Source organism: Neofelis nebulosa, chromosome 10, assembly GCF_028018385.1.
Source record: "Neofelis nebulosa isolate mNeoNeb1 chromosome 10, mNeoNeb1.pri, whole genome shotgun sequence".
NCBI classification, from domain to species: domain Eukaryota; kingdom Metazoa; phylum Chordata; class Mammalia; order Carnivora; family Felidae; genus Neofelis; species Neofelis nebulosa.
In genome coordinates, this window is record NC_080791.1 from 14,419,111 (window position 1) to 14,445,888 (window position 26,778).

The window sequence follows — 26,778 nt, forward strand, 5'->3', positions numbered from 1 at the left end:
CTCTCTGCCTACACATCTGACAGCCACTGGCTACAGCTGGGGGAACAGACCTCTCCAACTTGGCAATGATTCCAGCTCAGGCTCTCCAGTTAAGAGAAGGGATGGAGTCCCTTTGGGATTTTTAGATTTCAACACTGCTTCAAAATCCACATATGTATCAAATGGCTGGAGGACGGACAGCCTTTCTTTTGGGGCCTGAGATGTGCACACTAGAGCTGTCCAACAAAATCCATTCTCCCCTTCTTCCTGGGTGTGCACTGCATTTCTGGGGCTCTCTTGCATTAAGGAGCACCATGTAAGTAAGTTCTAGCCGTCAGAATAGGAGTCGAAGTCTGTGCCGCTTCTAGAGCTGCCCTGTTGCATCTCCCAAGCGATCTGCCTGGCTCTGCTCAACTCACTAAAATGACAATACCCAAAGCAAGCTTGGAGGCTGTGTTAGCATCAGCATCAGCTTGGTCCCTAAATGGCCCCCAAACAGAGAATGCTCCTCCCACTATGCCAATCTCAAACTACCCTGCACATTACATGAGTGAGGAAGGAGAAGAAACTTCTATTGTGGTAGGTAGCCCCTTCGGTGGCTGTCGTGGCAGTTTAGCCTAACACAGTGCAAAACGTCAATTCTGGTAGAGCAAGACCTTGCTTCTGGATCTGTGCTCAGGGCCTCAGGGGCACAGGACTGAGGTGACCACCTGTCAGAGCCCAGGACACACGATCACATTCATCCACGTAAGGCCTCGCTTTTGTTTCCCTTTGCCTCCCATCCACCGCCATCCCGGTCCCATTCTGTTCCCTCCTACAGACTATTCCAGGGTGTTAAGGTGTATAGATCCTCCTTAGAAAAAATGCTGCTTACTGTGTTTTAATTTACTTAGCTGGTTTTTGCTGTAAATCGAATTCTTCTTTATTTTCCTCACCTGGAGTCTGTCATGTCACAGCAGTTCCTAACTGCTTGCGTCTGACTGCTTTTATATTCTCTCCTATGCACATACCACATTTTACTTATCAATTCCCTCAGGGACAGACATCTAAGTTGCTTCTAGCTTCTTGCTACCCAAACTATACACAGATAAACATCCTTTTATGTAACTCCTTGTGGATCTATCTGCAAGTTTCACTGAAGGATACAGCCAGAAGTAGAGCTGCTCTGATGTAGAGTATATACATACTTAATGCATTAGGTACCTATTGCTGTATAACAAATTACCTCAAAACTTAGCAGCTTAAAACAATAACAGCCACAGAATGAGAGGACACGTTGGCAAATCATGTATCTGATAAGAGACTTGCAACCAGAATATATCAAGAACTCTACATTAGAGTGTGTGTGTGTGTGTGTGTGTGTGTGTGTGCCCGCGTGCGTGTGCATGCACATATGTAAGTGTGACACACAACCCAACTGAAAAATGGGCAAAGGATTTGAATGAACATTTCTCCAAAGAAGATATATACAAATGTTACACAACATTAGGCATTAGGAAAATGCAGATCAAAACCACAGTGAGATACCACTTCACACCCACCAACATGGCTGGAATCACGGCAGATAGTTGATAGGTGTTGGCAAAGATGTGGAGAAACTGGAAGTGTCATACACTGCTTTGGAAGTTTGGCAGTTCCTCAAAAAGTTAAACATGGACTTTAGGACCTAGCACACCTACTCCAAGAGAAATGAAAGTGTATGTCCATACAAAAACTTGTACATAAATATTCACAACAGCACCATTCGTAACAGACAGAAAGTAGAAATGACTCAAATGTCTATCAGCTAATGCGTGAATAAAATGTGCTATCCATACAAGGGAATATTATTCAGCCATAAAAAGGAATGAAGGACTGAGATGTACTACAACACAGATGAAACTTAAAAACAATACGCTCCGTGAAAAGAGCTAGACACAAAAGGCCACATGTTGTAGGGCAGTCCCATTCACATACTACACGAAATGTCTCGAACAGGCAGATCCAAAGAGACAGAGAGTGGATCAGTAGTGGCCAGGGGATTAGAGAGCTGGGGACAAGTGAGCAGCGACCGCTAATGGATTCAAAGTTCTTACATCCAGAGTGATCAAAATGTTTTAAAAACTGTGGTGATAGGTACACAACTCTGTGATATCTAAAAACCACTGAAGCGTACCTCATGGGAAATGAGTTAAGTGTATACTATGTGTGTTATAACTCAATAAAGCTTTTTAAAAAGTGAACACCTACTACCTCACTGTTTCTTTGGGTCAAAAATTCGGAGGTAGGTGATTCTAGCTCAGGAGCTCTCATGAGGCCGTGGTCAACATGTCGATCAGGGCCACATTCATCTAAAGGTCTGAATGGAGCTAGAATATCCACTTCCAAGGTTGCTCACGGGGATGGGTAACTTGGTGCCATCTATCGGTGAGAGGTCTTAGTTCCTTTCCACATGGACCTCTCCAGAGGGCTGCCTGCGTGTCCTCATGACATAGCAGTTGGCTTCTTCCACAGCAAGGGATCCAAGAAAGTATACGGCAGAGGTTTCAATGTCTTTTATGACCTAGCCTCAGAAGTAACACATTTCCGGTACATCCTACTGGTTACACAGGACAGCCCTATTCATTATGGGAGGGGACTACAAAGGGCTTGAATACCAGGGGTCAAGGATCATCGGGGGCAATCTTGGAAGCTGGCTATCAACACCTGATGATTAGGAAGACAATAATAATAATAATAGCTAACAATTTTGTGACACATACTATGTGCCAAGCACTGTTCTAAGCTCACAATAAACCTACAAAGTAGGTATTATTATCTCCATTTCACAAAAAAGTTAAGTGGTTTACCGAGGTCACACTATTAGTAAAAGACACAGCTGGGATTCAAACTCAGGCAGTACAGCTCCAGAACCACACTCTTAAAAACTACGTAATACTGCATGTCAGGTATTATTTCATTCCAGTGAAGTGTTGCCCATTTGTCTCCAGAATGGATGTACCAGTTGAAACTCCTCATGAGTTTTCATTTCCCATGAGAGCTCAGTCTCCTATTTTTGCCAAACCAATAGATATAAAGTAGAAGCACATTAACATTTTAATTTGCGTTTCTCTAATTACCAATGGGGTAATATACTTATTAGTCATTCTGATTTTCCCTTTAGATTTTACCTATTTATATTCTTTGCCCATTTTTATCTTGTGTTTTGTTTCTCTTCCTGATTTGCAGTAGTACTTTCTATATTCAGTCTTTTATATATGCAATCCCTTGTCAGTTTTAAACATCGCAAATATTTTTTCCTAATCTGTACACATCTTTAACTTTGACTATGAGATGCTTTGTTGACCAGAAATCTTTAGTTACGAAGTAGTCAAAGGTATCAAATCTCATGGATAGTGCTTTGGGGATCTCATTTAAGAAATCTATCCTCACCCCAAAGTCGCAAAGACAGTCTCTGATTTTTCCTACTGGTTTAAACATTTTACCTTTCATTTAGGTCTTTCATCACTTTGGGATGTCTTTGTCTTATATGGTGTGAGGTAGGGATCCAACTTTATTGTTGTCCATATATAAGTCAATTTTCTAAACGCCATTATCTGTTTCTTCTCCACTAATTTGTGACACTACCTTTGACATACACCATGCCTCTAAACAGCTACTTCTATTCCTAAGTCTAGTTTAGCACTAATTCATATTTTCTAAAAGGAAGGAACTATCACTGCCAAAGTTTTTACTCCCACTGCTTTCTAGATTAATGAAAAATCCAACCATCACCCTCCAAGATCCATGGAGGTTCAACATTAGCTTGTGTTCTTCCCAAAAACAGAATACTCAGTTAAGAGCATGATTGTGAAAAAATAAATGTATGTTTATTAAAAAAGAAAAACCCTAACCAAGAACAAACTCTGGGACACTGAAAATGCAATGCTTCCTCTGAAGGCCAGCAATCACCAGTGTTGGAACACCTGAGAAGTACAGGTGCCTCAGTCCAAACATCAGGTCTCAAAATATTCTTCTGTAGTCAAAACTGGCATTCAGGTTGCTGGTCTGTGTGGACCCTGATTACTAGCATAGACAGCTGTTACAGCTGGATGTCTGGCTGCCCTATGTCCACTACCACAACCCACAGCCGCCCCACAGCCTCAGAAAAGTTACATATCCTCAACACTCCACTTGTAGGCAAGTTCCTCCACCGCCTTCTTGCTGGCAAGCCTGGCAAAGCGCTTCTGTTCAAATCCATTGGATCTGCAATCAAGAGACACTGATCAGCCAGAATCCTGAACTGGACATTCATTTTTGAAAAAAGAGAAGAGTTCACAACCTAATAGATAAGGAGGAAAGTAAGGCAGTCATGTGAAAATATGTAAGGCATATGCAATAGAATCAAAAAGCCAAAATACATCATTCATCCTTTTATTAGTTCTTATTCAGACCCTTCTGCCACTCTTTTGACAACTGTTTCAAACATTTACTACTCTACAGGCCCAACTCCCTCTCAGCTGATGTCTACATCTTATAATTTATCCATTCGTTACACAACATTTAGTGAATTCTTATTACAGGCACCTCTCTAATTGCACTTCACTTTACGACACTTCACAGAATGTATTTTTTACCAACTGAAGATCTGTGGCAACCATGCATCAATTAAGTCTATTGGTGCCACTTTCCAACAGCATTTGCTCACTTCGTGCCTCTGGGTCACATTTTGGTAACTCTTGCAATATTTCACATTTTTTCATTATTTGTTATGGTGATCTTTAATCAGTGATCTTTAACGAAACTATTGTCAACTGTTTTGGGGTGCCACGAATGCATCCATGTAAGACAGCAAACTCAGTTGATAAATGTTGTGTGTGTTCTGACTGCTCCACTGACCGGCCACTCCCCCATCTCTCTCCCTCTCCTCCAGCCTATTCTCTGAGACACAGCAATATTGAAATTAAGCCAATTAATGACCCTACATTGGCCTGTAAGGGTTCAAGTAAAAGAAAGAATCACACGTCTCGCTTTAAGTCAAAAGCTAGAAAAAAGACTAAGTTCAGGGAAGAAGGCAAGTTGCAAGCCAAGATGGGCTAAAAGCTACGCCTCTTGCGCCAGTCAGTCAACTTGTAAATGCAAAGGAAAAGTTACTGAAGAAAATTAAAAGTGCTACTCCAACAAACACAAATGATAAGGAAGCAAAACAGCCTTACTGCTGATATGGAGGAAGTCTGAGTGGTCTCGATAGGGGATCAAACCAGCTATAACATTCCTTTGAGGCAAAGCTTAATCCAGAGCAGGGCCCTGAGTCTCTTCAATTCTGTGAAGACTAAGAGAGGTGGGGAAGCTGCAGAAGAAAAGTTTGAAGCTGGCAGAGGTTGGTTCGTGAGACTTAAGCAAAGAAGTTGTCTCCATAACATAAAAGTTTGAGTGAAACAGCAAGTGCCAGTGTAAAGCTGCAGCAAGTTATCTAACAGATCTAGCTACCTAAGACAGTCAGTGAAGGTGGTTACACTAAACAGATTTTCAATATAGATGAAATGGCCCCCTACTGGAAGAAGATGCCACCTGGGACTTTCATAGCTACAGAGGGGAAGTCAATGCCTGGATTCAAAGCTTCAGAGGACAGGCCGACTCTCTCGCTAAAGGGCTAATGCAGCTGGGGACTTTAAACTGAACTTCTTAAAAGAGCTTGTATTCACTGTCTACACCTCCTCACTTTTCATTCACTCCTTAACACATTGGAACCTAGCATTTGTCTCACCATGGCACAGTTAGCTCTCTTTCAGGCCGCCAGTGACCTTCCCTATTGTCAAATCCAGTGATTTCTCCTTCTGCCCAAGTCAGCCACCAGGTCCTGACACCTCATCCCTGAACACTTCCCTACAGTTCAGAACTCCACCTCCTTTACCCTGACCTACTGCAATAGCCTTTTACCTTGTCTCTCCACTTCCAGATGTGTGCCTTTCAAATGCTTCACATTACTGCCTTAGTGATTCATCTATCTAATATAAAAAGCTGCTGTTATTCCTTCAAGGGCCCTCCTTTGCCTTTAGGGTGAAGGCCACACCCATCACAAATGCTTCTAAAGCCTACTGTGACCAGGCCCCTGCTTACCTTTCCAATCTATCACATACACTCCACGTCACACCTCACGCTCTCCAACAGTAGCAAACTGCTTACGACTGCCCCCCCATAACACTATGATGTCCCATACCCTCATGACTTCGCACTTCAACCTCCTTCCTCTTCTTATGTTGGCTGGCGACTGATACCCCTTAAGACAAAGCTCATGTATATTCTAGAAAGCTTCCCCTAACCGCACTCTCCCAAGGCTGAATTTACTCTACCTTTGTGCTCCCAAGCACCCTGAAAATCCTCTATAGTAATACTAGCAAGTAGTATTGAAATTATTTACTTGTCTTTCTGCTCTAGATGGAAAGTAAGTTCCTAAGCTTAGGGACTATCACTACCTGTGAGAGCTCAGCAGCTGGTACACAGCTGCCTCAAGTAATCACATCTTTGCTAAGTGTTACTGAACTGATGGAGAGAACAGGCTTCCTTCCCTCTTTCCTAACACCCTCCCTAAGGGATGAGTAGGATGAATAACAGAGTGTTTTAGGAAGGGAAGCTTACTACAAACAGCTCCATCTCTAACCTCAAAAGCATGCAGGGTATTCTAGAGCACCAAGGAAACCACTGTTTTTTGCCCTGGGGAATAAGTACTTAAGAGAACCAACACTAATATGATCATACAGACGAAGGACATATGAATAACAAACCAAACCCCACAGAATCAAAAAACAAACCACAAGAGAATGCACAGTAGAAAAGCCTTGGACTATAGAATCAGGAGCCCATGATTCTTAATTTTTTTTTAATGTTTTTATTTATTTTTGAGAGAGAGAGAGACAGAGTGCGAGCAGGGGAGGGGCAGAGAGAGGGGAAGACACAGTATCTGAAGTAGGCTCCAGGCTCTGAGCTGTCAGCACACAGCCCGATGCAGGGCTCTAACTCACGAACCGTGAGATCATGACCCGAGCCGAAGTCGGACACTTCACCGACTGAGCCATCCAGGAGCACCAGGAGCCCAGGATTCTAATTCCAGCTTTTTCAGGTGAGCTAAATAACTCGAGGTAAGTAGTTAGATTTATCTGGGCCTTGCTTCTCTTTTAAATAATAATGGGATTAGATTAATTGACCTTATGAGTTTTTCCAACTACAGATATGTTCTAGAAATGTTCACTTGCAATGGGCCAAAACCAGACAAACTAAAAGAGGTGACGAAAGAGTGAATAATGAGAAAGAAAACAAAGATGAGAAAGGGAACTAAAAGGAAAGATGTAAGAAAAAATGCTAAGTGGAAGAAAACTCCTGGGAGAGCTGGAGACAAATCAGATATCAAGAAAATACTAGGTCAGGGAGAGTTCTGAGTGTGGGTCCAAAAAAAATTTTTTTTTAAATAGGAAAAAAAAAAAAAAAGGATGGCCTCAGTGTAGCAGGGAAAATCTCTAGGGTTGTGGCTATAAAAAGATCCACTTCTGGCTATAAGACAAATCAGCATTCTGAAAAATGTCCTGCTACCAAAGAGCCTATATCCAGTGAACTGCAAACCAAAGTAGTAAGCTAGCCTGAAACCACAGCCACCCTGAGGATACCCAGTATCAGGAACTAGAGCCTCAGATTTTGATGGCAGCTTGGGGGACAGAAGACAATGCCTCAGGTCCATAGGAGGTGGGGCAATGGATTTCAGTCACAGCAGAGGAACTTGAGCAGACAGCGATTATAAATTCTGGACAAAATATGAAAGTGCAAGTATCTAAAATTCTTTGAAGGCATGGGAAAGTGACCAAAAGCAGGCAGAACCTGGATGAGTCCATTTGTAAAAAGATTTGTGAGCTTTTTGCCAGAGGGCACTTCCCGGTCTGCACAGCTCATGGAGGCAGAAAGTCACAGGCTTATTAGCTTGAGGTATCAGTGCAAAGAAGGCAGAGCAGCTGGAAAATCAGGAAGGAAACTCTGAAGGGGAGGAAGCTACAAAACAGATGAACCCTGCAATGTACACACAAACAGCACCTAAATCCTTGGCTAACTGCTAAACTGTGCTTGCACAGGGGAACCACACTGGGCCCAGTGAAAAAGCAGCAGCTAGAAATTGAAAGAACTGAGCAGAAATTGTAGCTGCTGCCCACTGCAAAGGAGACAGCTTTTGGAGCTCAAATGCACCCACTTAACAGTCTACTGGAAATAAACATCAACATACTTCACAGGAATATAACAGAATTCCAAGTTCTGACAATGTATCACTTACAGTATCCAATATATGTTAAAAAAAATGACCAGATATGTCAAGGAATAGTAAAATGTAATCAAACTCAAGGAAAAGGCTATTAATAGAAACCAATCCTGAGGTGACCTAAATGTTACAATGAGCAAACAGGACTTCAAAGCACCAATTATAAATATTCTCAAGGAAGAGGGAAATGTCTCATAATGAATGAGCAGATGGAAAATCTCAGCAGAGAAATACAAACTATCAAACGGAAATTCTAGAGTTGAAAAATACAATAAACTAGCTGAAACAAAAAATTCACTGTGTGGGCTTAATAGATTGGAGATGGCAGAAAGTCAATGAAGTGGAAAACAGATCAACAGAAACTATCTGACCTTAAGAACAGACAGAAAAAATGATGCTAGAAAAATGAACAGGACTTTAGGGCTCTGCGGAATAATATTAAGTGGTGGAAAATAACGTAACTGGAGAAGAAGAAACAGTAGTTCAGAAAAAATAACTGATGAAAAAATAGCCAAATACTTCCCAATGGTGAATAACATGAATTTAAAGATCCAGAGAGCATAACAAACCCAAAGCAGGATAAATACAAAGAAAACCACACTGAGGTACATGATAAACTGGCTAAAAACCTAAAACAAGAAGAAAAATCTGCCAGAGAAAAACAATATATTACAATGTGGGGCAGGGAGTAACAATAAAATAAATGAGGACTAAGGACTTACTTCTAATTAGAAACAGTGGAGGCCAGAAAATGATGAAACTTTCTTAAAGCGTTGACAAAACTGTCACAGAATTCTGATACTATCAATCCAGAGTTCTATGTGTTGGTTCACAACCTTGTGAGCTTCCTGGGGGAAGTCTGAAATTGGCCCCAGTACGTGGAGGGCAAGGAGAGAACAAAAATAAAAAAGAGGCAGGCCACTCCACATTGATAGGGGGCAAGTTTAATAGGCAAGGGAACTTACATATGAAGCCTCTCTTGGGCAGCCACCTGGCGAATCTCAAAAACTTATACAGAGGCCTTAACTGGATTCAGCCACATATTTGGCCCAGGTGGTCTCAATAACACCTTACTCTTTCAAGGCTACAACCTTGAAAAGGGTAGGCAGGACACACATTCCAAGGATAAGAGAGCGGGTAAGAGGCCTCTGACTGCCCTGGGTCCAGCTTCTGGGTCAACAAGTGGTAATGTCATCTTGATGACCTCCTCCAATAATACGTCAGTAAAACTATCCTTGAGAAATGAAGGTGAGAAAAATGTCTTTAATTTAATAGAATTGTGCCAATGTCAATCTCCTTATTTTGGTAATGTACTATGGTTATGTTAGGTTATCGTTGGGGGAAGCTGGGTAAAGGGTACGCTGTAACACACTGTACTAATTTTTCAAGTTCTTATCTAAAATTATTTCAAAACTAAAGTTTTTAAAAATTAAAGGTGAAATAAAGACATCTTCACATCAACAAAAACAGAGAATTTGTCACCAGTAATCCTACACTAAAGGAATATTAAAAGTTGTTTAAAGAAAAAAAAAAAAAAAGAGCACCAGAAATGGCAAATACATGAGTTAAATATTAAATATTAATACTTATATATTTTGTTGTTTTTCCAGGTTTCTTTTTAAATAACTGTAAATAAAAAATTAGAACACTGGAGGGGTGCCTGGGTGGCTCAGTCGGTTAAGCATCTAACTTGGGCTCAAATTATGATCTTATGGTTTGTGAGTTCAAGCCCCACATCAGACTCTGCACTGACAATGCACAGCCTGCTTGGGATTCGCTCTCTCCTTCTCTACCCACCCGCACCCATGCTTTCTCTATCTCTCAAAATAAATAAACTTTTTTTAAAAAATTAGAACACTATATTGTGGGGTCTATACCATTTATGTAATATATATGACAACAATAGCACATAGAACAGAGGGTAAGTGGAACCTCAGCGTTACATACAAGGTTTGTGTATTTCATGTGAAACAGTACAGTTATAAACTCCCAGTAGGCTGTAATGAGTTAAGGATACATACTGTAATCCTTAGAGCAAACACTAAAAAAGAAAACTGCAGAGAGGTTTAGCTAAACAGATAACAGAGCAATTAAAATTCAATACTAAATGTACACACCTAAAATCCAAAACACTGACAATACCAAAGGCTGGCAAGGGTATGGAGCAACAGGAATCCTCATTCTCTGGTGTAACAAAAAATGGTATAGCCACATTAGAAAACAACTGGCAGTTTCTTATCAAGTTCAACATAGACTCACCATATATTCCAGCAATCACTGGGTATCTACCCAAATGAACTGAAAACTATGTCCACATAAAAATCTATACACAAATGTTTACTGCGGCTTTATTCAGAGTTGCTAAAAACTGAAGATGTCCTTCAACTGGGGAATAAACAAACTGATACAGCCACATAATGGGATATTCATGCAAGAACATGGATAAACCTTACATGCATTTTGCTAAGTGCAAGAAGTCACTCAAAAGGCTCCATATTGTATGATTCCATTCCTGTGACACTCTGAAAAAGGCAAAACATAGGAACAGAAAGCAGAGCACTCATCACAAGGGTTTGGTGGACAAAGTGTAACTGACTAAAACAGGACTTACAGGGGAAATTTTTGGATGATGTAGCTGTTCCATACAGTAGTAGGGTGGTGAATAAATGACTCCATGCATTTGTCAAACCCCACAGAACTATACACAATAAAAAATAAACACTAACATAAGCAAACTATAAAAAGGAAAAATCACCCAGGAAGTCAGGAGATCCCAGGATAGACGGGGACTATGACAAATGAATCTATATTACAAATGTATGACATAACAGTACTGGGGCAGGGCAGTTGGAAAATGGTTCTTTCACTAGAAATTATAAGGGTAGTAACAAAAGTAACTACACTATATTTTTGTTGGAAATCTGTTTCTGACTTCTGAATCTCTCAATTCTGAAACTGTTTTACATGTATACAGAGATGAGCAAAATGGACGGTACATGCGGGTGCTAGGTTTCTCAATGCTGAAGAGGGAAGTTACAGACAAGCCGGAAGAAAAGGTAATACTCCACTAGAGTCAACATTAGTATGAATTCATATTTACGAATCTGTATACATAAACATGTACATATATAGACACATACGTACAGATAAGTAGGTACAGAAATAATAACAAATATGTGTGCGTACATGAATTACTAGACATGTACTACCTAGCTCTGTCTGCTGGCATAGCCTAGAAACAATGACACCCCAGCAACAAGTACTTCTAGCAGTCAGATCTTGGTTTCTAAATACCATTATCCATTAAAAGCAGCCAGGGCTGCTTGGAGAAATGGCTGATTCTAGGGCTGGGACAAGGAACATACAAGATGAGCCTGGAGCATCTTGCAGTATCAGAAAGTCAGAGAGTACTCAAAAAATAAAAGGACAGGGCATGCAAAAGGGACACCTTAAAGAATTCCCAGTAGCTAAAGAACAGAACAATTTACTTAAATAAATAACAAAATAAATAACATATTACTAGATTACAATCCACAGTATAAAATATGCATGAATCATTACTGATATAAATAAATAACTGACTAAGCAGATGGGGTGACAAAACAAATCCCTATAGAAAAAGCCCAAATAATAAATGTAGCTATGCCACCTACAGGTCACCTTTTGAGTACAAGCTAAACTCAGTGACTCACTTCTAGAGAACTAAGTATGTACGGAAGGGGAAAAAGAATAACTAAAATGGAGATACCTGGCAAACACTCACTACAGCTGAACCAAGTGACTGAGGTTAACACTAGGGATGTCCTGTTGTTACCAGGTACCGGTTAAATGATGTGATGAGAAGGGCATGCCACCACTGTGGCATTCTTTCCAAAAACCCATAACCGCAGTCTAACCATGAGAAAAACATCAAATGAACCCACTTTGAGGGACATTCTACAAAATAACTGACCATATTCCAAAAAATTGTCATGGTGACAAACAGCAAAGAAAGACTGAGAAACTGTCACAGACCAGAGAAGAATAAGGAGAAATGACAACTAAGTGCAATGTGGGATCCTAAACAGAAAAGGATTTTACTGGAAAAAACTAGTGAAATCCAAGTAAAATCTGGTACATTAATAGCAACATACCAATGTTGTTCTGATAAATAAATGTACCATGGAAATGCAATGAATGATAATAAAACTGGATGAGGAGTGTATAGGAATTCTTTATACTATCTGCAAATTTTCTATAAATCTAAAATTATTCCAAAACAAAAAGTTTATGTTTAAAAAAATACAAAAATTAATTTTCAAAACACTCCCCCAAACAACTGCAGGATACATATTATCCTCATATGCAAATGGACTATTCACCAAGGTCAACCATATACTGGGCCATAAAACACATCTTAATACATTTCAAAAGATCAAAATATTATGGAGTATATTCTCTGACCTCATCAGAATTAAACTGGAAATCAATAATGGTGAGATACTACAGAAGTCTAAATGTTTGGAATTAAACAATGCATTCCTAAATAACTAACTAATAGATCAAAGAATGAACCAAAATCCAACACACATTCCGGGAAAAAAAAAAAAAACTGTCAGCAAACTAGGAATAGAAAGGAACCTTCTCAACTCAGCGAAGGGAATCTACAAAACACCTATAGCTTACAACATATTTAATGGTAAAACACTGACTGTTGTTCTCCTAAGATTTAGGAAGAAGGCAAAGATGTCTGTTCTTACTACTTCTATTCAACATCTGCACTGGAAGCTCTAGTTAGTACAATTAAGGTAAGAAAAAGAAACAAAGGGCATTTGGATTGGAAAGGAAGAAGTAAAACTCTATATTCACAGAGGACCTGATCCTCTAGGTACAAAATCTGATGGATTCTACAAAAAAGTTATTGTACAAAAAGCTTTAATTTCAGTAACAACTGACACTTGTCACCAATGATAAAATTCAAGACTTTAAGCATAAATTAGAATTTGAATACACTTGGATCCGCCACCATGAACTTTAGCTTCCTATTAAGATTTTGGTGATGAGATCAGAGGTAACGTTAACAAGTACAAATCACTGATGTTGTATAATGAAAAATGTCAACATTTGGCAGGTCTGAAAAACTCAGCAAGCCACTACTTTCCAAATGACCAGCACATGATGTTATAAAATCACGCACTGGCAAAAGATCCCTACAAAGTAAAAAAAAAAAAAAAAAAAAAGAAGAATTTTAATGTAACAGTATTAAAAGTTCTTTGATATGGTTTCAGACTCCATGTTATAAATCACCTTTAAGAAACTATCACCTGTTGAATTTCTGTGTAGTACAAAATATAATACACCTTCCTTTTCTAACAACCTATGTATAAGGCTGGGTTTTTTGTGTGTTTTTTTTTTAAGTAGGCTTCATGCCCAGCCCGGAGCCCAATGCAGGGCTTGTGCTCATGACCCTGAGATCACAACCTGAGCTGAGATCAAGAGTCAGACATTTAACCGACTGAGCCACCCAGGTGCCCCACAGCTGAATTTTCTAAGGCTAAGCTTTCTTTCAATACTCCAACTAAACAAACTGCAACGGACTCAATGCAGAATCCTGCTATCGACTATTAAGCCAAACATTAACGAGATTTGCAAAAAGGTAAATCAATGCCATTCTTCTACTTTCTTTGTTTGGAAAATAGTTATTTTTCTTAAAAAATATGGTAATTATATTAACATAATGGCTTTATTATGCTTTTAATGAACTAATTAATAAACACTTTTTAAACTTCTCAGTTTAATTTCTAATAAGGTAAATATTAATACATATAAACCATATAAACAAAAGCTGTTTGGCGTTCTCAAGTATAAAGGGGTCTTGAGATCAAAAAGTTTGAGAACCACTATGGTAAACGCTAGAACAATGTCCTTCCGTAGCAAGAGGAGATGGGATCTACCATGTAAACAGAGAGGCAGACTTTGAACAGAAGCACACAACAGACAGTAAGTTAGAGTAAATGGGTACATATGCTGGCCGTAGGGGTCAGGAAGATATCGTAAGTAACTCATTCCTAAGTCAGTGAAGAGAAGGTTCAAGGGCTACATTTTAAAGATACAACATATGAAAGACTCCAGACTACCGCCCATCACTCATCCCCTCTAAACCTTAGAAAACATCTCTAGAAGTGACCAATGTCAACAACAAAGGGTATCCTATCGGAAGCAGCACAGCTGTTTGTCCAGAGCTTTAAAAAAACACTTTGAAAAGGAAAAACGGAGAAGGAAGAAGAATATTTTAAGCATGGGAAATGGGATTTGGGGACCTCAGAAACAGAAGCAAGCAAACTGCATATTATTAACTTTGTGGTTAGAACAGAGAATGAGGCAGAGTGTAGAGTGATGTAAGAACGGCTAGGAAAGGTTAGGGTCAGATGGAAAAGAAAACAAAAATGTAGGAAATACTCAGGCTTACCTGTCAACTCCATCCCAGCGATATCCAGGCCAGATATTGAATCTGTTGGGAGGAGGGGCAGGACCACTGTAGCGAGGTCTCACTGGTGAGAGGAGAGAGGGAGAAGTTAGTTACCTATATAACTCAATCCAGAGTCAGGTGGCAGTGGGAACAAAAATTTTATACAGAAATCTCTAGTGAGCTGAACGCAAATTTCCAAATACAAGGAACCTAAAAAACTGTATGGGAGAGCCTTCTCTGCACCTGACTATGTATCATCAAGCTAAAGACTATCTCTCTTTACACAAGTCACCTTCATCTCTGACGAGTCCCAGAAGGCTCACCTTTCTTATTCTTGTTCTCCTTAGCCTTATTCTTCTTGATAAAGTTGGCCATGGGGTCCCCCTCTCTTTCCTGTTCTCGCAGCATCCGATCAAGATCTTCATCATCAATGTAGCGCGCCAGAGGCTTTTGCATTTCCTTCACTGCATCCTCCACATTTTGTTGCTGCTGCCGGCTCTGGGCAAGCCTGGGCAAAAAGAACCAAGAGTGTATGCTGTCCCATTTAACATTTGCACTCACACTGAGTGGACCATACTGCTACATTTGGGGAACTTCCTTTTCCCAGCAGCGTCGGCCAAATATTGAAAAGAGCAAAACTAGAATACCAATGCCAAATATGGAGTACCCCAGTATCTTAGGAGGGAGACCGAGCACACTGAACCTTCCATTCCTGAAACACCTGTGAAGGTGCAACGAACTAACTCACTGGTCAGAAAAGTAGAGAATGACCTACTCCAGTCAGCACAGTCTTGTTCTCCATTTCAGTGGTTCTCTTACCCTTTTCCCCATTGAGCATACAGCTCCTCTCTCTCCGAGTCCTTCTCTGCTTTTCTCCTTTGCTCTAAACGTTCCAGTTTCAAATTCCTCTTACGACCAGACTTATCTCGAAATACAGTTTCGGCATACTGGAATTCAGCTGCAAAGGAAAATTATACTTTTAAAGATAAACACCCAGGTATCAGAATTGGGAATAATATTCTAACAGATGAAATCAACGTGGGATTCTGATGCTGAATAAAAACTTTTGCAGCCAGACTACAAGTAGTTCCTACCAACGTCTAACTAACCTTTGTCAAGAAAGAAAAGAACCACTTGGGACCACTAAGAAGTTAAAATAATGCATAAAACCAGAGCTGAAATTTGATCTCAATTAAAAGTTTAAAATACCAGATACAAGAAGTTACGTTAAAAAAATAAAATAAAATCTACATGAGCCTCGACTGGTCTCTGCATTTTCATTTTTACCTTCAAACGCCGTAGTTTCTTGGTCCCGTTTCTTGAGCTCTTGCTGCTCTCGCTGTATGTCAGTTAACACCAGCCCAGTTCTTGCCCCAGAATACATGTGTGCAGCCTATGCAACGGAAAAGGGAGCATCCAACATTAATGAGACGATGTAGCAGCAGGCTCCAGGGTAGACAGGTGCATTTTTGCCTGACGATGAGCAATAACCAAACCAAACGACTCCAACTTTGTATTCTCATTATCGACCACAAGATTCACAAAATAAAAAAGAAATAAAATTGAACTTCATGGCAAATTAATAGTACTACCAAGTTTGAAGAATAAACACAAACACAAACTAACAAAATATTAAAGAAAAAGCTAAGCATCTAAATAGTTCTGACTTTTCAGTATATAAACTGTAGACATGAAGACACATTCTCAGGTCACCTGATCAGAAGCCTGTATCAAGCTCTAAGCCCTTCAGTAGAGACCCACACTAATAAAATATTCCATTTAAACTACAAACTCAAGCAAGTCTAAGGTCCCTCAGTTGTGGATATATTTCAGGATAATGACAAGTTGTGACCAAATCAAACCCTCTTACTAAACCCTATTTCATAGCAAGATAACCAACCAATGCATAAACGGAGTATACAGTGTATTGTGGTATCCTTAAGCAATGTGCTCAATTTAATATGAAACTATCCATGAAGTAAACAGATACCTAAAATGTCAAGGGGTCCAGCTGCAACACAGACCTCACTCTGTTTCCCAGAAAAGAAGAACCCTACTTCCTGGGCCAGGGACACGCTGCCAGGACCATGTGGACTACAGAGACTTGCCTGAAAAGTCTGGGTTGGAGGTAAACGTGCATACTACAGGCTCTATTATTCTCTTTCTTAACCAACTCACTGGAATAAGATTCTTTTCCTAGCACTGGGGTGCTTTACAAAACAAATGCTCCAAGTTCATGCAGATGTTCTGGGCAATTCATGCTTCATCACAGATTTAAAATAAAACACAGACTTCCCAGGTGGTATGATTCGTAAAAGTAATTTTATATTCTAAATGCCTCTTAAGATCTGCAAATGGAGACTGGTAGTCCAATTTATAATAATCAACTGCTTACACTAAAGTCTGACTTTGTTCTGGGCACTGTGCTAAGAGTTTTACTTATACGAGCTAATTTAATTCTCACAAGAACCTCATGAAGTATATACTACTATTATCCCCATTTTACAGATGAAGCAGCTGGGGCTTAGAGATCTCACATATCTTGCTCAAATATCATAGACAGTAAGCAGAAGCAGGAGGATTCGAATGTCATCCAATTAACACAAAGTTTGTTCCAAACTCTACTCTGTAAACTATAGTTCTCAGTTTATTCATGAGAAAATAGGAAGTTTTTCCAGACCCACTAAAAAATGACATTTGTGGAATAAAGAGGATATAAAGTCAGAAGCTACTTAGGAACCGGTATTTGCAAGTTCATCCGGGCTGGGTCACAGGCAGTCCTGCCTTCAGAAGGAGCAAAGAGCTCCAGAGGTAACTCTGTACTAGATTTACTCTACCAGGAGCTACCCCCTCCCTCTCTGGTTTGTATCTCTGAAACTTGTACAGAAATAGAAAAGCGCAGTCACTCTAAGAGAAGGTATGGCTCCTGAAAATTCCTACCTTCTTTCCTAGAGGCTGACTCCTTCGAGGTGGAGACAGATCGGAATCAGAAGATTTGGCCCTCTGTTTCCTCCTTGGTGGAGACAGGTCAGAATCAGAGCTCCGGTATGTAGGTCTATTCCGTGGAGGTGACAGATCTGAATCAGAATCTTTGTGCCCTGAACTCTGCTTTTGCCGTGGAGGAGAAAGATCTGAATCAGAGGCTTTCCGACTATCATCTGGGTAGGAGGAAGAGTCCAACATGTGACTCTGATATCTCCTAGGCGAAGAGTTTGTATGAAATTTCCTATGGCTGGGGGAAGAGTCTAGAAATTAAAAAGTAAAGTCTTTAATCCCATTGGTGGAATCTTAAAAATGGAACTTATCAAGCTAATGTCCAATATTCATTTGGTCCTCCTCTAAAGAGCTATCACTGTCCTAAACACAAGTACAGATGACATGGGAAAAGAGCAGAGTCAGACACAACTTTTACAACCAACAGGCAGGATGTGGGCTTCTATTCCCAAGTTACTAGTGACTGTGACTAGCATGTGAGGCCTCAACATACTCACCTATGTCATATTTATCTGAGCACAGAATGGGAGAAACAATCACACTCAGATCTCAGGGCTGTGGCAAAAGTTACAACTGCCTAGAATACACTGTGATGTCAGAGACTAAAAGATAACGATATATTTTATTTAAGAATGAAAACAGGGGTGCCTGGGTGGCTCAGTCGGTTGAGTGTCCAACTTCGGCTCAGGTCATGATCTCACGGCTCGTGAGTTCAAGCCCCACGTCGGGCTCTGTGCTGACAGCTCAGAGACTGGAGGCTGCTTCGGATTCTGTGTCCCTTTCTCGCTCTGCCCCTCCCTCACTCATGCTGTCTCTCTCTCTCAAGAATAAATAAAACAGTAAAAACTATTTAAAAAAAAAATGAATGAAAACAGTACCTAGTGAGTAAACAAATCTCACTGCACAGGCCTGAGTTGTAGACAGAAACATCACAAATCACCTCCCAAAGAAGCAATGGATATCCACAGTCTTAAAACCACACATGCCCCTTAACTAACAAATCAATTTCTACTTCGTTTCCCAGGAAACATACCTAGAAGTACTTAAATTTCCAGGAAATCTATCTAAAAGTAGATAAGGAAATAATCCCGAACAGAGCAATGATTTCTCTACAAGGATGTTCATTTTAAAATTATAAAAACAAAATTTATAAATAACCTAAAATATGCACTATTAGGGAAATGGTTAAGTACATTTATGTAACAGAACACCAATAAAGACCACGTTAATTTATGACACAGCGAAGGTAACATTAAATGAATAAACCAGGCAAGATTACACATATAACATGTATATACTACATAGAAAGGGCTCAACTATATAAAAAATGAATAGAAAAAGGGTTTAAAAAACATTGGCCACAACACTAAGAGCAAATGGCTTTCAACGAATTTTGTACCTTTCTTCTTTGTACGTTTCTATACACCCTGAAGTTTCTACATCAAACATGTTGTATTTTCACATGGGGTGGGGAGAAAAAACAAAAAAATATATAAAAATGTCTTCCTTGGGGTGCCTGAGTGACTCAGTTGGTTAAGCGTCCCACTCTTGGTTTTGGCTCAGGTCATGACCTCAAGGTTCATGAGTTCAAGTCCCATGTCAGGTTCTGTGCTAACAGCATAGAGCCTGTTTGGGATTCTCGCACGTGTGCTCTTTCTCTCTGCCCCTTTCCCCCTTAAAATAAAACTAAACTAAAAAAAAAAAAAAAAGGTCCCCCTTGCCACTGTAAATTTTAACTCCCCTCAGCCCAACCTCTCCTTATTTCCCTACAGTTTTAAAACTTCTTCTCCAAAGAAATGCCATTCTCATTTCTAAAGACCACAAGAAGTAAAAGGTCCAAAAGAAAGCACTCAGAATAAGTCCCTCTATGGACAATCAAATGCTTACCTTTAGAATCATGCTTATGGGATTTTGCTTGCTTTTTTCGTGGAGGAGAGAGGTCCGAGTCATACTCATATTTGCTGTTCTTTGGGATTGATGTGTGAGATGGTCCCCGCCCCTTCGAATGTGGAGAAGTTTTGCTAGAAGCTCTCTCTGGGCCTTTACTGCTTTTGGGTCTGGGCAGTGAATGAGGGACACTAGCAGCCAAATCAGGGGAGTTATGATGGGCCCTCCTGAGCTGCGATGTGTCCAAGGAGTCATGAGTCCTTCTAGGTTGAGATGTGTCAGGTGAGCTATTTTGAGCCCTTCTGGCAACAGAGCTATCTGAGGAATTGTGACAGGCCCTCCTAGGAAGAGATGAATCTGGTGTGTCATGATGGGTTCTCCTAGGAGACATGCCTGAAGAATGACGATGAGGCTTCCTGAGGGGAGAAGGATCCAGAGAAGTATGACGGACCCTCCCGGGGGGAGATGGGTCCGGGCTGTTGTGACGGACCCTCCTGGGGGGAGATGGCTCTGGGGTGTCGTGACGGACCCTCCTGGGGGGAGATGGGTCCGGGGTGTCGTGACGGACCCTCCTGGGGGGAGATGGGTCCGGGGTGTCGTGACGGACCCTCCTGGGGGGAGATGGGTCCGGGGTGTCGTGACGGACCCTCCTGGGGGGAGATGGCTCTGGGGTGTCGTGACGGACCCTCCTGGGGGGAGATGGGTCCGGGGTGTCGTGACGGACCCTCCTTGGGGGAGATGGGTCCGGGGTGTCGTGACGGACCCTCCTTGGGGGAGATGAATCCAGGGAGTCACGACGGAAGTGTCTGTGTGAGGGCAGATCTTCACTGTGACCTAAACACAAACAGCAAAAGTAAGATCCCCACAAATGCCCTATTCACCCTTGATATGCAAAGTTTCAAAAGATGGCCCAGGAGCAAACATCTCAAAACTACTCAGAAATCTTCTGCTTAGGGGCAATAAACCAGCATTCACTCATGAATACCTTAAAAATAACCTCTCCTAGGGGTGCCTGGGTGGCTCAGTCGGTTAAGTGTCCGACTTCGGCTCAGGTCATGATCTCGCAGTTCGTGGAGTTCGAACCCCACATCAGGCTCTGTGCTGACAGTTCCGAGCCTGGAGCCTGATTCAGATTCTGTGTCTCCCTCTCTCTCTGCCCCTCCCCCACTCATGTTCTGTCTCTGTCTCAAAAATAAACATTTAAAAAAATGTTTTAAAGAAAAAAATAAATAACCTCTCCTATCTGCCTAACGAGCCATTTAAATGCATTTTTCATATTATACCTTTTAAGGTACACTGGGCAGGTATCCTTGTTTCACAGACATGTGAAACAGAGGCTCCAAGGAACTGAGTGATTTCTTACCAAAGGTCACAGCCACTAAGACGAAGAGATAGGCTAACACCCTGATCCTCTCTCAATCCAATGCTCTTCCCAAAACTGTGCCTGTGCAGAGCTCCCAGTCAGAGGCTCCTACTGATATTTAGACTAGGTAACACACAGTTTATACTCACTCTTCTTTCAAAATGCAGACTGACTAAGCCTGTGCCGCATCAAAATGAAATGTAATTAACTATTTGATCAATGTCACCATGCTCTTTACTGGGGGGAGAGCACCAGAAAAAAAGAGGGATCAGCATTTCCTGATCACGTATTACAAGTCCATGGTTTATATGGATTCCCTCACTGAATTCTCACAAGCCTGAAAGATAAATACTGTTATCCCATTTTACAGATGAAGAAGTTGATACTCAGAAACACTAAGTCCTACTGCCAAAGTCACACTGCTAATAAGTGATAGAGGATCCATTCCAGATCTGTTTGACTGTAGAGTCCATGTGCAATCTTTTAAACTAGGCAGCTGAGGAAAGAGTTTGAAACTTCCAGTTTTCAAAGGTATAAGAGAATGAAATGTTTACAGCAACTCAGGACATTTCCAAAATCCAGTATTTCTTATCATTGAGCTCCACATCCCAAATTCAAATAAATGCTCGGTAGGACCCAATAAATACTTGCTAAGTGGATGAATTAAACCAAGTCAACTCCTTTGCTTTGGGAAATAGTCCTATCTGATTGCAATCACCACTCAGAGAAAAGTACTGATATCTGTGGGACACCTGACAGCAAATCTAATCCACGGCGTTGATAAATTCCATGATATTTACAAAAAGGAAGTAAGAATCAGAGACCAAAGAGGATATTTCCAGGGACAAATGGGGATGGAGCAGTGAGAGTTAAGCAGAAGAAAAACAACTATTCAAGGGTGATGGGGTGGGGGTTCGGTATCTCTTCCTAGACCTATAAATATGGAGACATGAAGATTCTCTGAAAAAAAGGACTGTGGAAAAAAAATAAATAACAACAAAGAAAAAAGAAAAAAGGATTATGGAAAAGATTAGAAACACACCCACAGAGAAAAACAAAATAGTAAGAGTGAACAAGATTCAGATAAAAGAATACATACTGATAATAAACTTTTAATTCACAGAACATAATAATAATATACTGAAAAGTAACTGAGGCAATAGTGATCACTAACCTATAACCAACAGTCACTTTTGTTATGCATGTTTTTCTTATCAGAATTGTAGGATAATTAACATAAGCACAAAATATAAAACAGAAAGAACAAATCTTGTTTAGGAGTTAATTCGTCTACTACTCTGCATGTGTGAAAAAGGAGCAAGTGTTGAGAGTAAACTGGAGTTAAATGGCTATACAGAAGCAAGATTCCTGATTATGCTAGGTGGGAGAAAGACCAAACCAATTACGAACAGGTCTTGTCAGGGCACCTGGGTGGCTCAGTCGGTTAAGTGGCGGACTTTAGCCCAGGTCACGATCCCACGGTTCGTGAGTCCGAGCCCCGCATCAGGTTCTGTGCTGACAGCTCAGAGCCTGGAGCCTGTTTCAGATTCTGTGTCTCCCTCTTTCTCTGTCCCTCCCCTGCTTGCACTCTGTCTCTCTGTCTCTCTCTCTCAAAAATAAAAATAAACATTAAAAAAAATTTTTTTTTAAAAAGAACAGGTATTGTCTCCACTCAAGACATGACAAACAAATGTCATTTGTCCATTCTCAAAGAACTCAAAAACTTTTTAAATAGGGAGTTAAATTATTAGCCTAGGGAGAGGGTACACAGTGGGCAAGTGGAGGATAATGCACTGCAAAATACCCATGTTTAAAGGAAGAACGAATAAAGACTTAACTATATACTAAGTGCTGTCCTATTTGGGCCAGAGGTCAGTGGTTACTGCAAGGCCCCCACATAAGTCACTTCCTGACTTATGTGTAACCTAAGTTAGTAACCCTAACTAATGCCGAAATAGAAGAGAAAATGGGACACCTGGTCTCTCAATTCCCATGTCTTGCTACCTCCGAAGAAGTTCTGAATTCTTTTTCGCACTGTATTTTTCAGGATTAAGGACACACACTAAAACAACCTATATATGCCTCTAAAAAAAAAAGTGTAGAGAAAAAAAAAAAAAGGCTTCCCCTATAAATGGGAAATTTAGATTTATCTACTGTTGAAACTAACCTCCTAGAAGCTTCCATTTGGCACTGGAACGAAAGGCTTCCATCTGCTTTACCTCTTCTGGCCGCTCATCCACAAACTCAGCCACCTGTCAGAGTTAGGACAACTTACGTTGAGAAAATCCACAGGATCCAGTCAAGGAGCACTACTGTTTCAGGAACCTAAAGCTATCACCATTCCCATTCTCAATGCACACGGCACACACGAGTCCAAAACAGCCATGAAGAAACATGTAGAAATATGTAGTGGTCCTCAGTTATGTTTGTCCTATGAGATGTTTATCTGATTGACACTGGATAGTTTAATTATACATCTTTCTCTGACTAATCAATTTTCCTCCAAATGTGAACTTCTTCATTACAAACCTTCTTTATCAACCTGTCAGGTGCACAACTGCCCCAGGGAAGCTAAAAGCTAAATTCCTTTCACCTTTCTACTTTTATGTTATATCCAGAGTGACAATACAGGCCGGCTCCCTGGCACTCCTATCACTCATCAAGGGCTTCAGGCTCCTTATGAAACCTTTGTTGTCAGAGGTAGTCACAATGACAGATCTTCTTAAATCCAACCAAAAGAAATCATTAAGAAGTACACAGAATCACAGAATCTTTAAGGGATAAAAACATTTCAGATCATCGAAATTCCCAAACAAATCTGGAATATTATTGTATCCTTGATAAATGATCACTCACCCAGTCCCTCCCTGACAGGGACCCAATTAATTTACAGACAGGGAACTCATTATATTACAAGATAGTGCATTGTATTTGGGGGCAGTGCTAGAAAGTCCTTAGTTTTATTGGACCTGTACCGACTTTCCTGTAACTTCTTTCCAGTAACCCTAGTTCTGACCCTGATGCAACTGATGCCCTTTCCACAAAACAGACTGTCAAAGATGGCTGGTGTTAATAAATTCTAGTTAAAGAGTAGCAACCATGTGCCAGGTACTGTGTTTGGGGTTTACTTGTATTATCTCACTCAATCCTCACAACAGGCCTGCAAAGAAAGGTTCCACACTAATAAAGAACAAACTAAGACTCAGAGAAGTTAAGTAAATTTCTCAATGTCACAAGCCAGCAAGTGGCAGAACTGAAATCCAAACCCAGGTCATAATTCACCTCTATTTCTCTGCATCACTCCTCATGTAACCTGGTTTTGAGATATCTCACCAGGTAATAAAAGCACAGGCTTGAATTCAAGCAAGATGAATTGAGATCTAATCACCAGCTCTGCCACTGAAAATGTGTGCAGCCTTTGGCAAGTTATTTTCTCTAAGCCTCGATTTCCTCATTTGTGAAAGGACTCAAAGGATTGCTATGAGGATTCAGTGAGCTAATTCATGTAAGCTAAGCAGCTTGGGACATGGTAAATGCTCAATAAATTACACCTATTATTCTTGTGCTCCCACTGCTATTGTACTTGTCCTAATTATTTTGCCATTGTTACTGGTGGTGGCAATGGTCTTGCAGTAACAAAAATGAATTCAATAATCAAGACCTGTTTTAACCGGAGTAGAGAGGAGTGGAGCTAAAGCCTTCCTCGTTCAGGTTTTAAGGCAATCATAAGAGCAAAAGACAGTATCGTAAAGGAAAATTAACAGACTTGACTATAGAAATTAAAATTTTTAAATGTCAAAACTACTTTAAATGAAAAAACAAATAATAAAATACATCTATAACAGGTAAGACAGGCACTATATTGTATTACATAAACACCAAATCAATGAAAGAAAATTTTAAGTCCAATTTTCTAAACAATGGAAAAAATACCAAAAAATTCATAAAATACGAATGCCCTATAAACATAGGAAAAAAAGTATTCACTATTTTTCTAAGAAACAATACCATTGTTCACCTGCAAACTGGCGTAAGTTCACTATTATTTCTGCTGTTGTAAATAATGCTCCAGTATTGATGAAGAAATGGGGACAATGGCATTCTCAAACAACTGTAGGGGAAGGAGAAACTGGTACCACCTTTTGGAAAACAATACGAGAATACAGCTCAAAAGGACCATACTTCCTAACCTATTAATTCCACTTTGTGGGGATAAAGAAATAAACAGATTTCTACAATGATTTATGCACAAGAGGTTTCTCAAAGCGCTATATTTCAAAACAGAAAACAATCCATACGTCCAGTAAGAGGACAGGTTAAATTAATGTATACAATGAACTACCACTGAAACCACTAAAAATCACATTCTCAAAGAATATTTTAAAATCTTACTAAAGTATTCACAACATATTATTAAATGAAAGAGCAAGCTCCAAAACCATAATTCAGTATGATCTCAATTATATCTTAAAAAAATAAATAAAACAGAAGTCTGTATTATCTATGGAGTAAAGAGATGGGCATCCAAATGCGAGCAGTTGCCATCTCTGGATAGTCACAGTATAAGTGATTATTGTATTATTTTCAGAATTGTAAACTTTCTTATAATTTCCAAATATTCTACAATTAATATGTATTGCTTTTGGAGTGCCTAGGTGGCTCAGTCAGTAGAACATGTGACTCTTGATCTGGGGGTTGTGAGTTCGAGCCTCACACTGGGTGTAGAGATTACTTAAAAATAAAAATAAACATTTAAAAAATTATGTATTGCTTTTATAACATAAAAAAAATGTTGTAAACATTAATTGACTGGTTCTGACTGAAACTAAATTGGTCACTTATGATCACTACTTCCCTTCTTCCTTTTCTTTTGTTTTTAAAGTAATCTCTACACCCAACATGGGGCTCAAACTCAAAACCCTAAGATCAAAAGCCACTCGCTCTACTGGCTGAGCCAGCCAGGCACCCCACTATTTCCCTTCTAATTACTGATAAATTTTTTCTTAGATGATGTACTACAGAATATGCTAGACATCAACATTCAATATACTCATCAGGAATTCATTTTTACAACTTCAGTGCAATACAGCCCAAGAACAGCTCTCCTTTTCACCTTGTTTCTCAGCAAAGTTTCCATGACGGTACTAATTCAAGATTATTTTCCTATCCGTTTGCCCACTTGGTTCTTACTCATCCTTCAAAACTCAGTTTGGATATTTATTTATTTCCTTAATAGAATCTCCCAGGAGAATAAAAAAATGTGCCAGTTTCCCTGTGCTCTAATAGCACTTGGTACATATGTGAAATGTCTCTCCACCATTTATCACATTGTTGAAATTATTTGAAATTCTGTCTCCCATCTAGGGTATCATCTCTAAAGTACAGACACTAGGTTTTATTAACCTACGTATCCGCAATACTTCGACCAAAGTATACAATTTTAAACTTCGTTGAATCAATGAAAAACAAGGAGCAAATAAGTTTCCTGTAACTGAACCTGAACACTGTTTGCAAGGTACATTCCAATAAATTGAACTATGGCTAATCGTAAACATATTCTATTGCTGATGTTGAGAAATTTTGCCACTCTGGGATTAGTTCCCATTCCCAGGCTAACAGGGCCCTCCATAAACAAAGAAAACAGTGCACAGGCATCATCAAAGAAGACTACTTTAAAGCATCTTTGATGGGCATCTAGGTGGCTCAGTCAGTTAAGTGTCTGACTCTTGACTTCAGCTCAGCTCATGATCTCACGGTTCATGGGTTCGAGCCCTGCATCAGGCTCCAAGCTGACAGTGCAGAGCCTGTGTGGGATTCTCTCTCTATCCCTCTCTTTCTGACCCTCCTGTG

The 26,778-nt window shown here is 40.1% G+C and overlaps 1 protein-coding gene across 2 annotated transcripts in view; it reads right to left on the reverse strand.

Annotated features, from left to right (window-relative positions):
- Window positions 1-26,778, reverse strand: part of BUD13 (BUD13 homolog) — a 60,782-nt gene that overhangs the window by 30,322 nt on the left and 3,682 nt on the right. Inside the window, exons 3-10 of one of the 2 annotated variants that reach the window (XM_058686797.1) lie at window positions 23,096-23,180; window positions 19,566-20,399; window positions 17,625-17,929; window positions 15,972-16,077; window positions 15,504-15,642; window positions 15,008-15,192; window positions 14,685-14,766; window positions 3,806-4,203 (exon numbers count right to left, since the gene is read on the reverse strand). In XM_058686797.1, the coding sequence (XP_058542780.1) occupies window positions 4,110-4,203; window positions 14,685-14,766; window positions 15,008-15,192; window positions 15,504-15,642; window positions 15,972-16,077; window positions 17,625-17,929; window positions 19,566-20,399; window positions 23,096-23,180 (1,830 nt within the window). In that variant the 3' untranslated portion in view covers window positions 3,806-4,109. Of the gene's footprint in view, window positions 1-3,805; window positions 4,204-14,684; window positions 14,767-15,007; window positions 15,193-15,503; window positions 15,643-15,971; window positions 16,078-17,624; window positions 17,930-19,565; window positions 20,400-23,095; window positions 23,181-26,778 lie in introns of those variants that run through there. The other variant, XM_058686798.1, reaches the window with a different exon arrangement.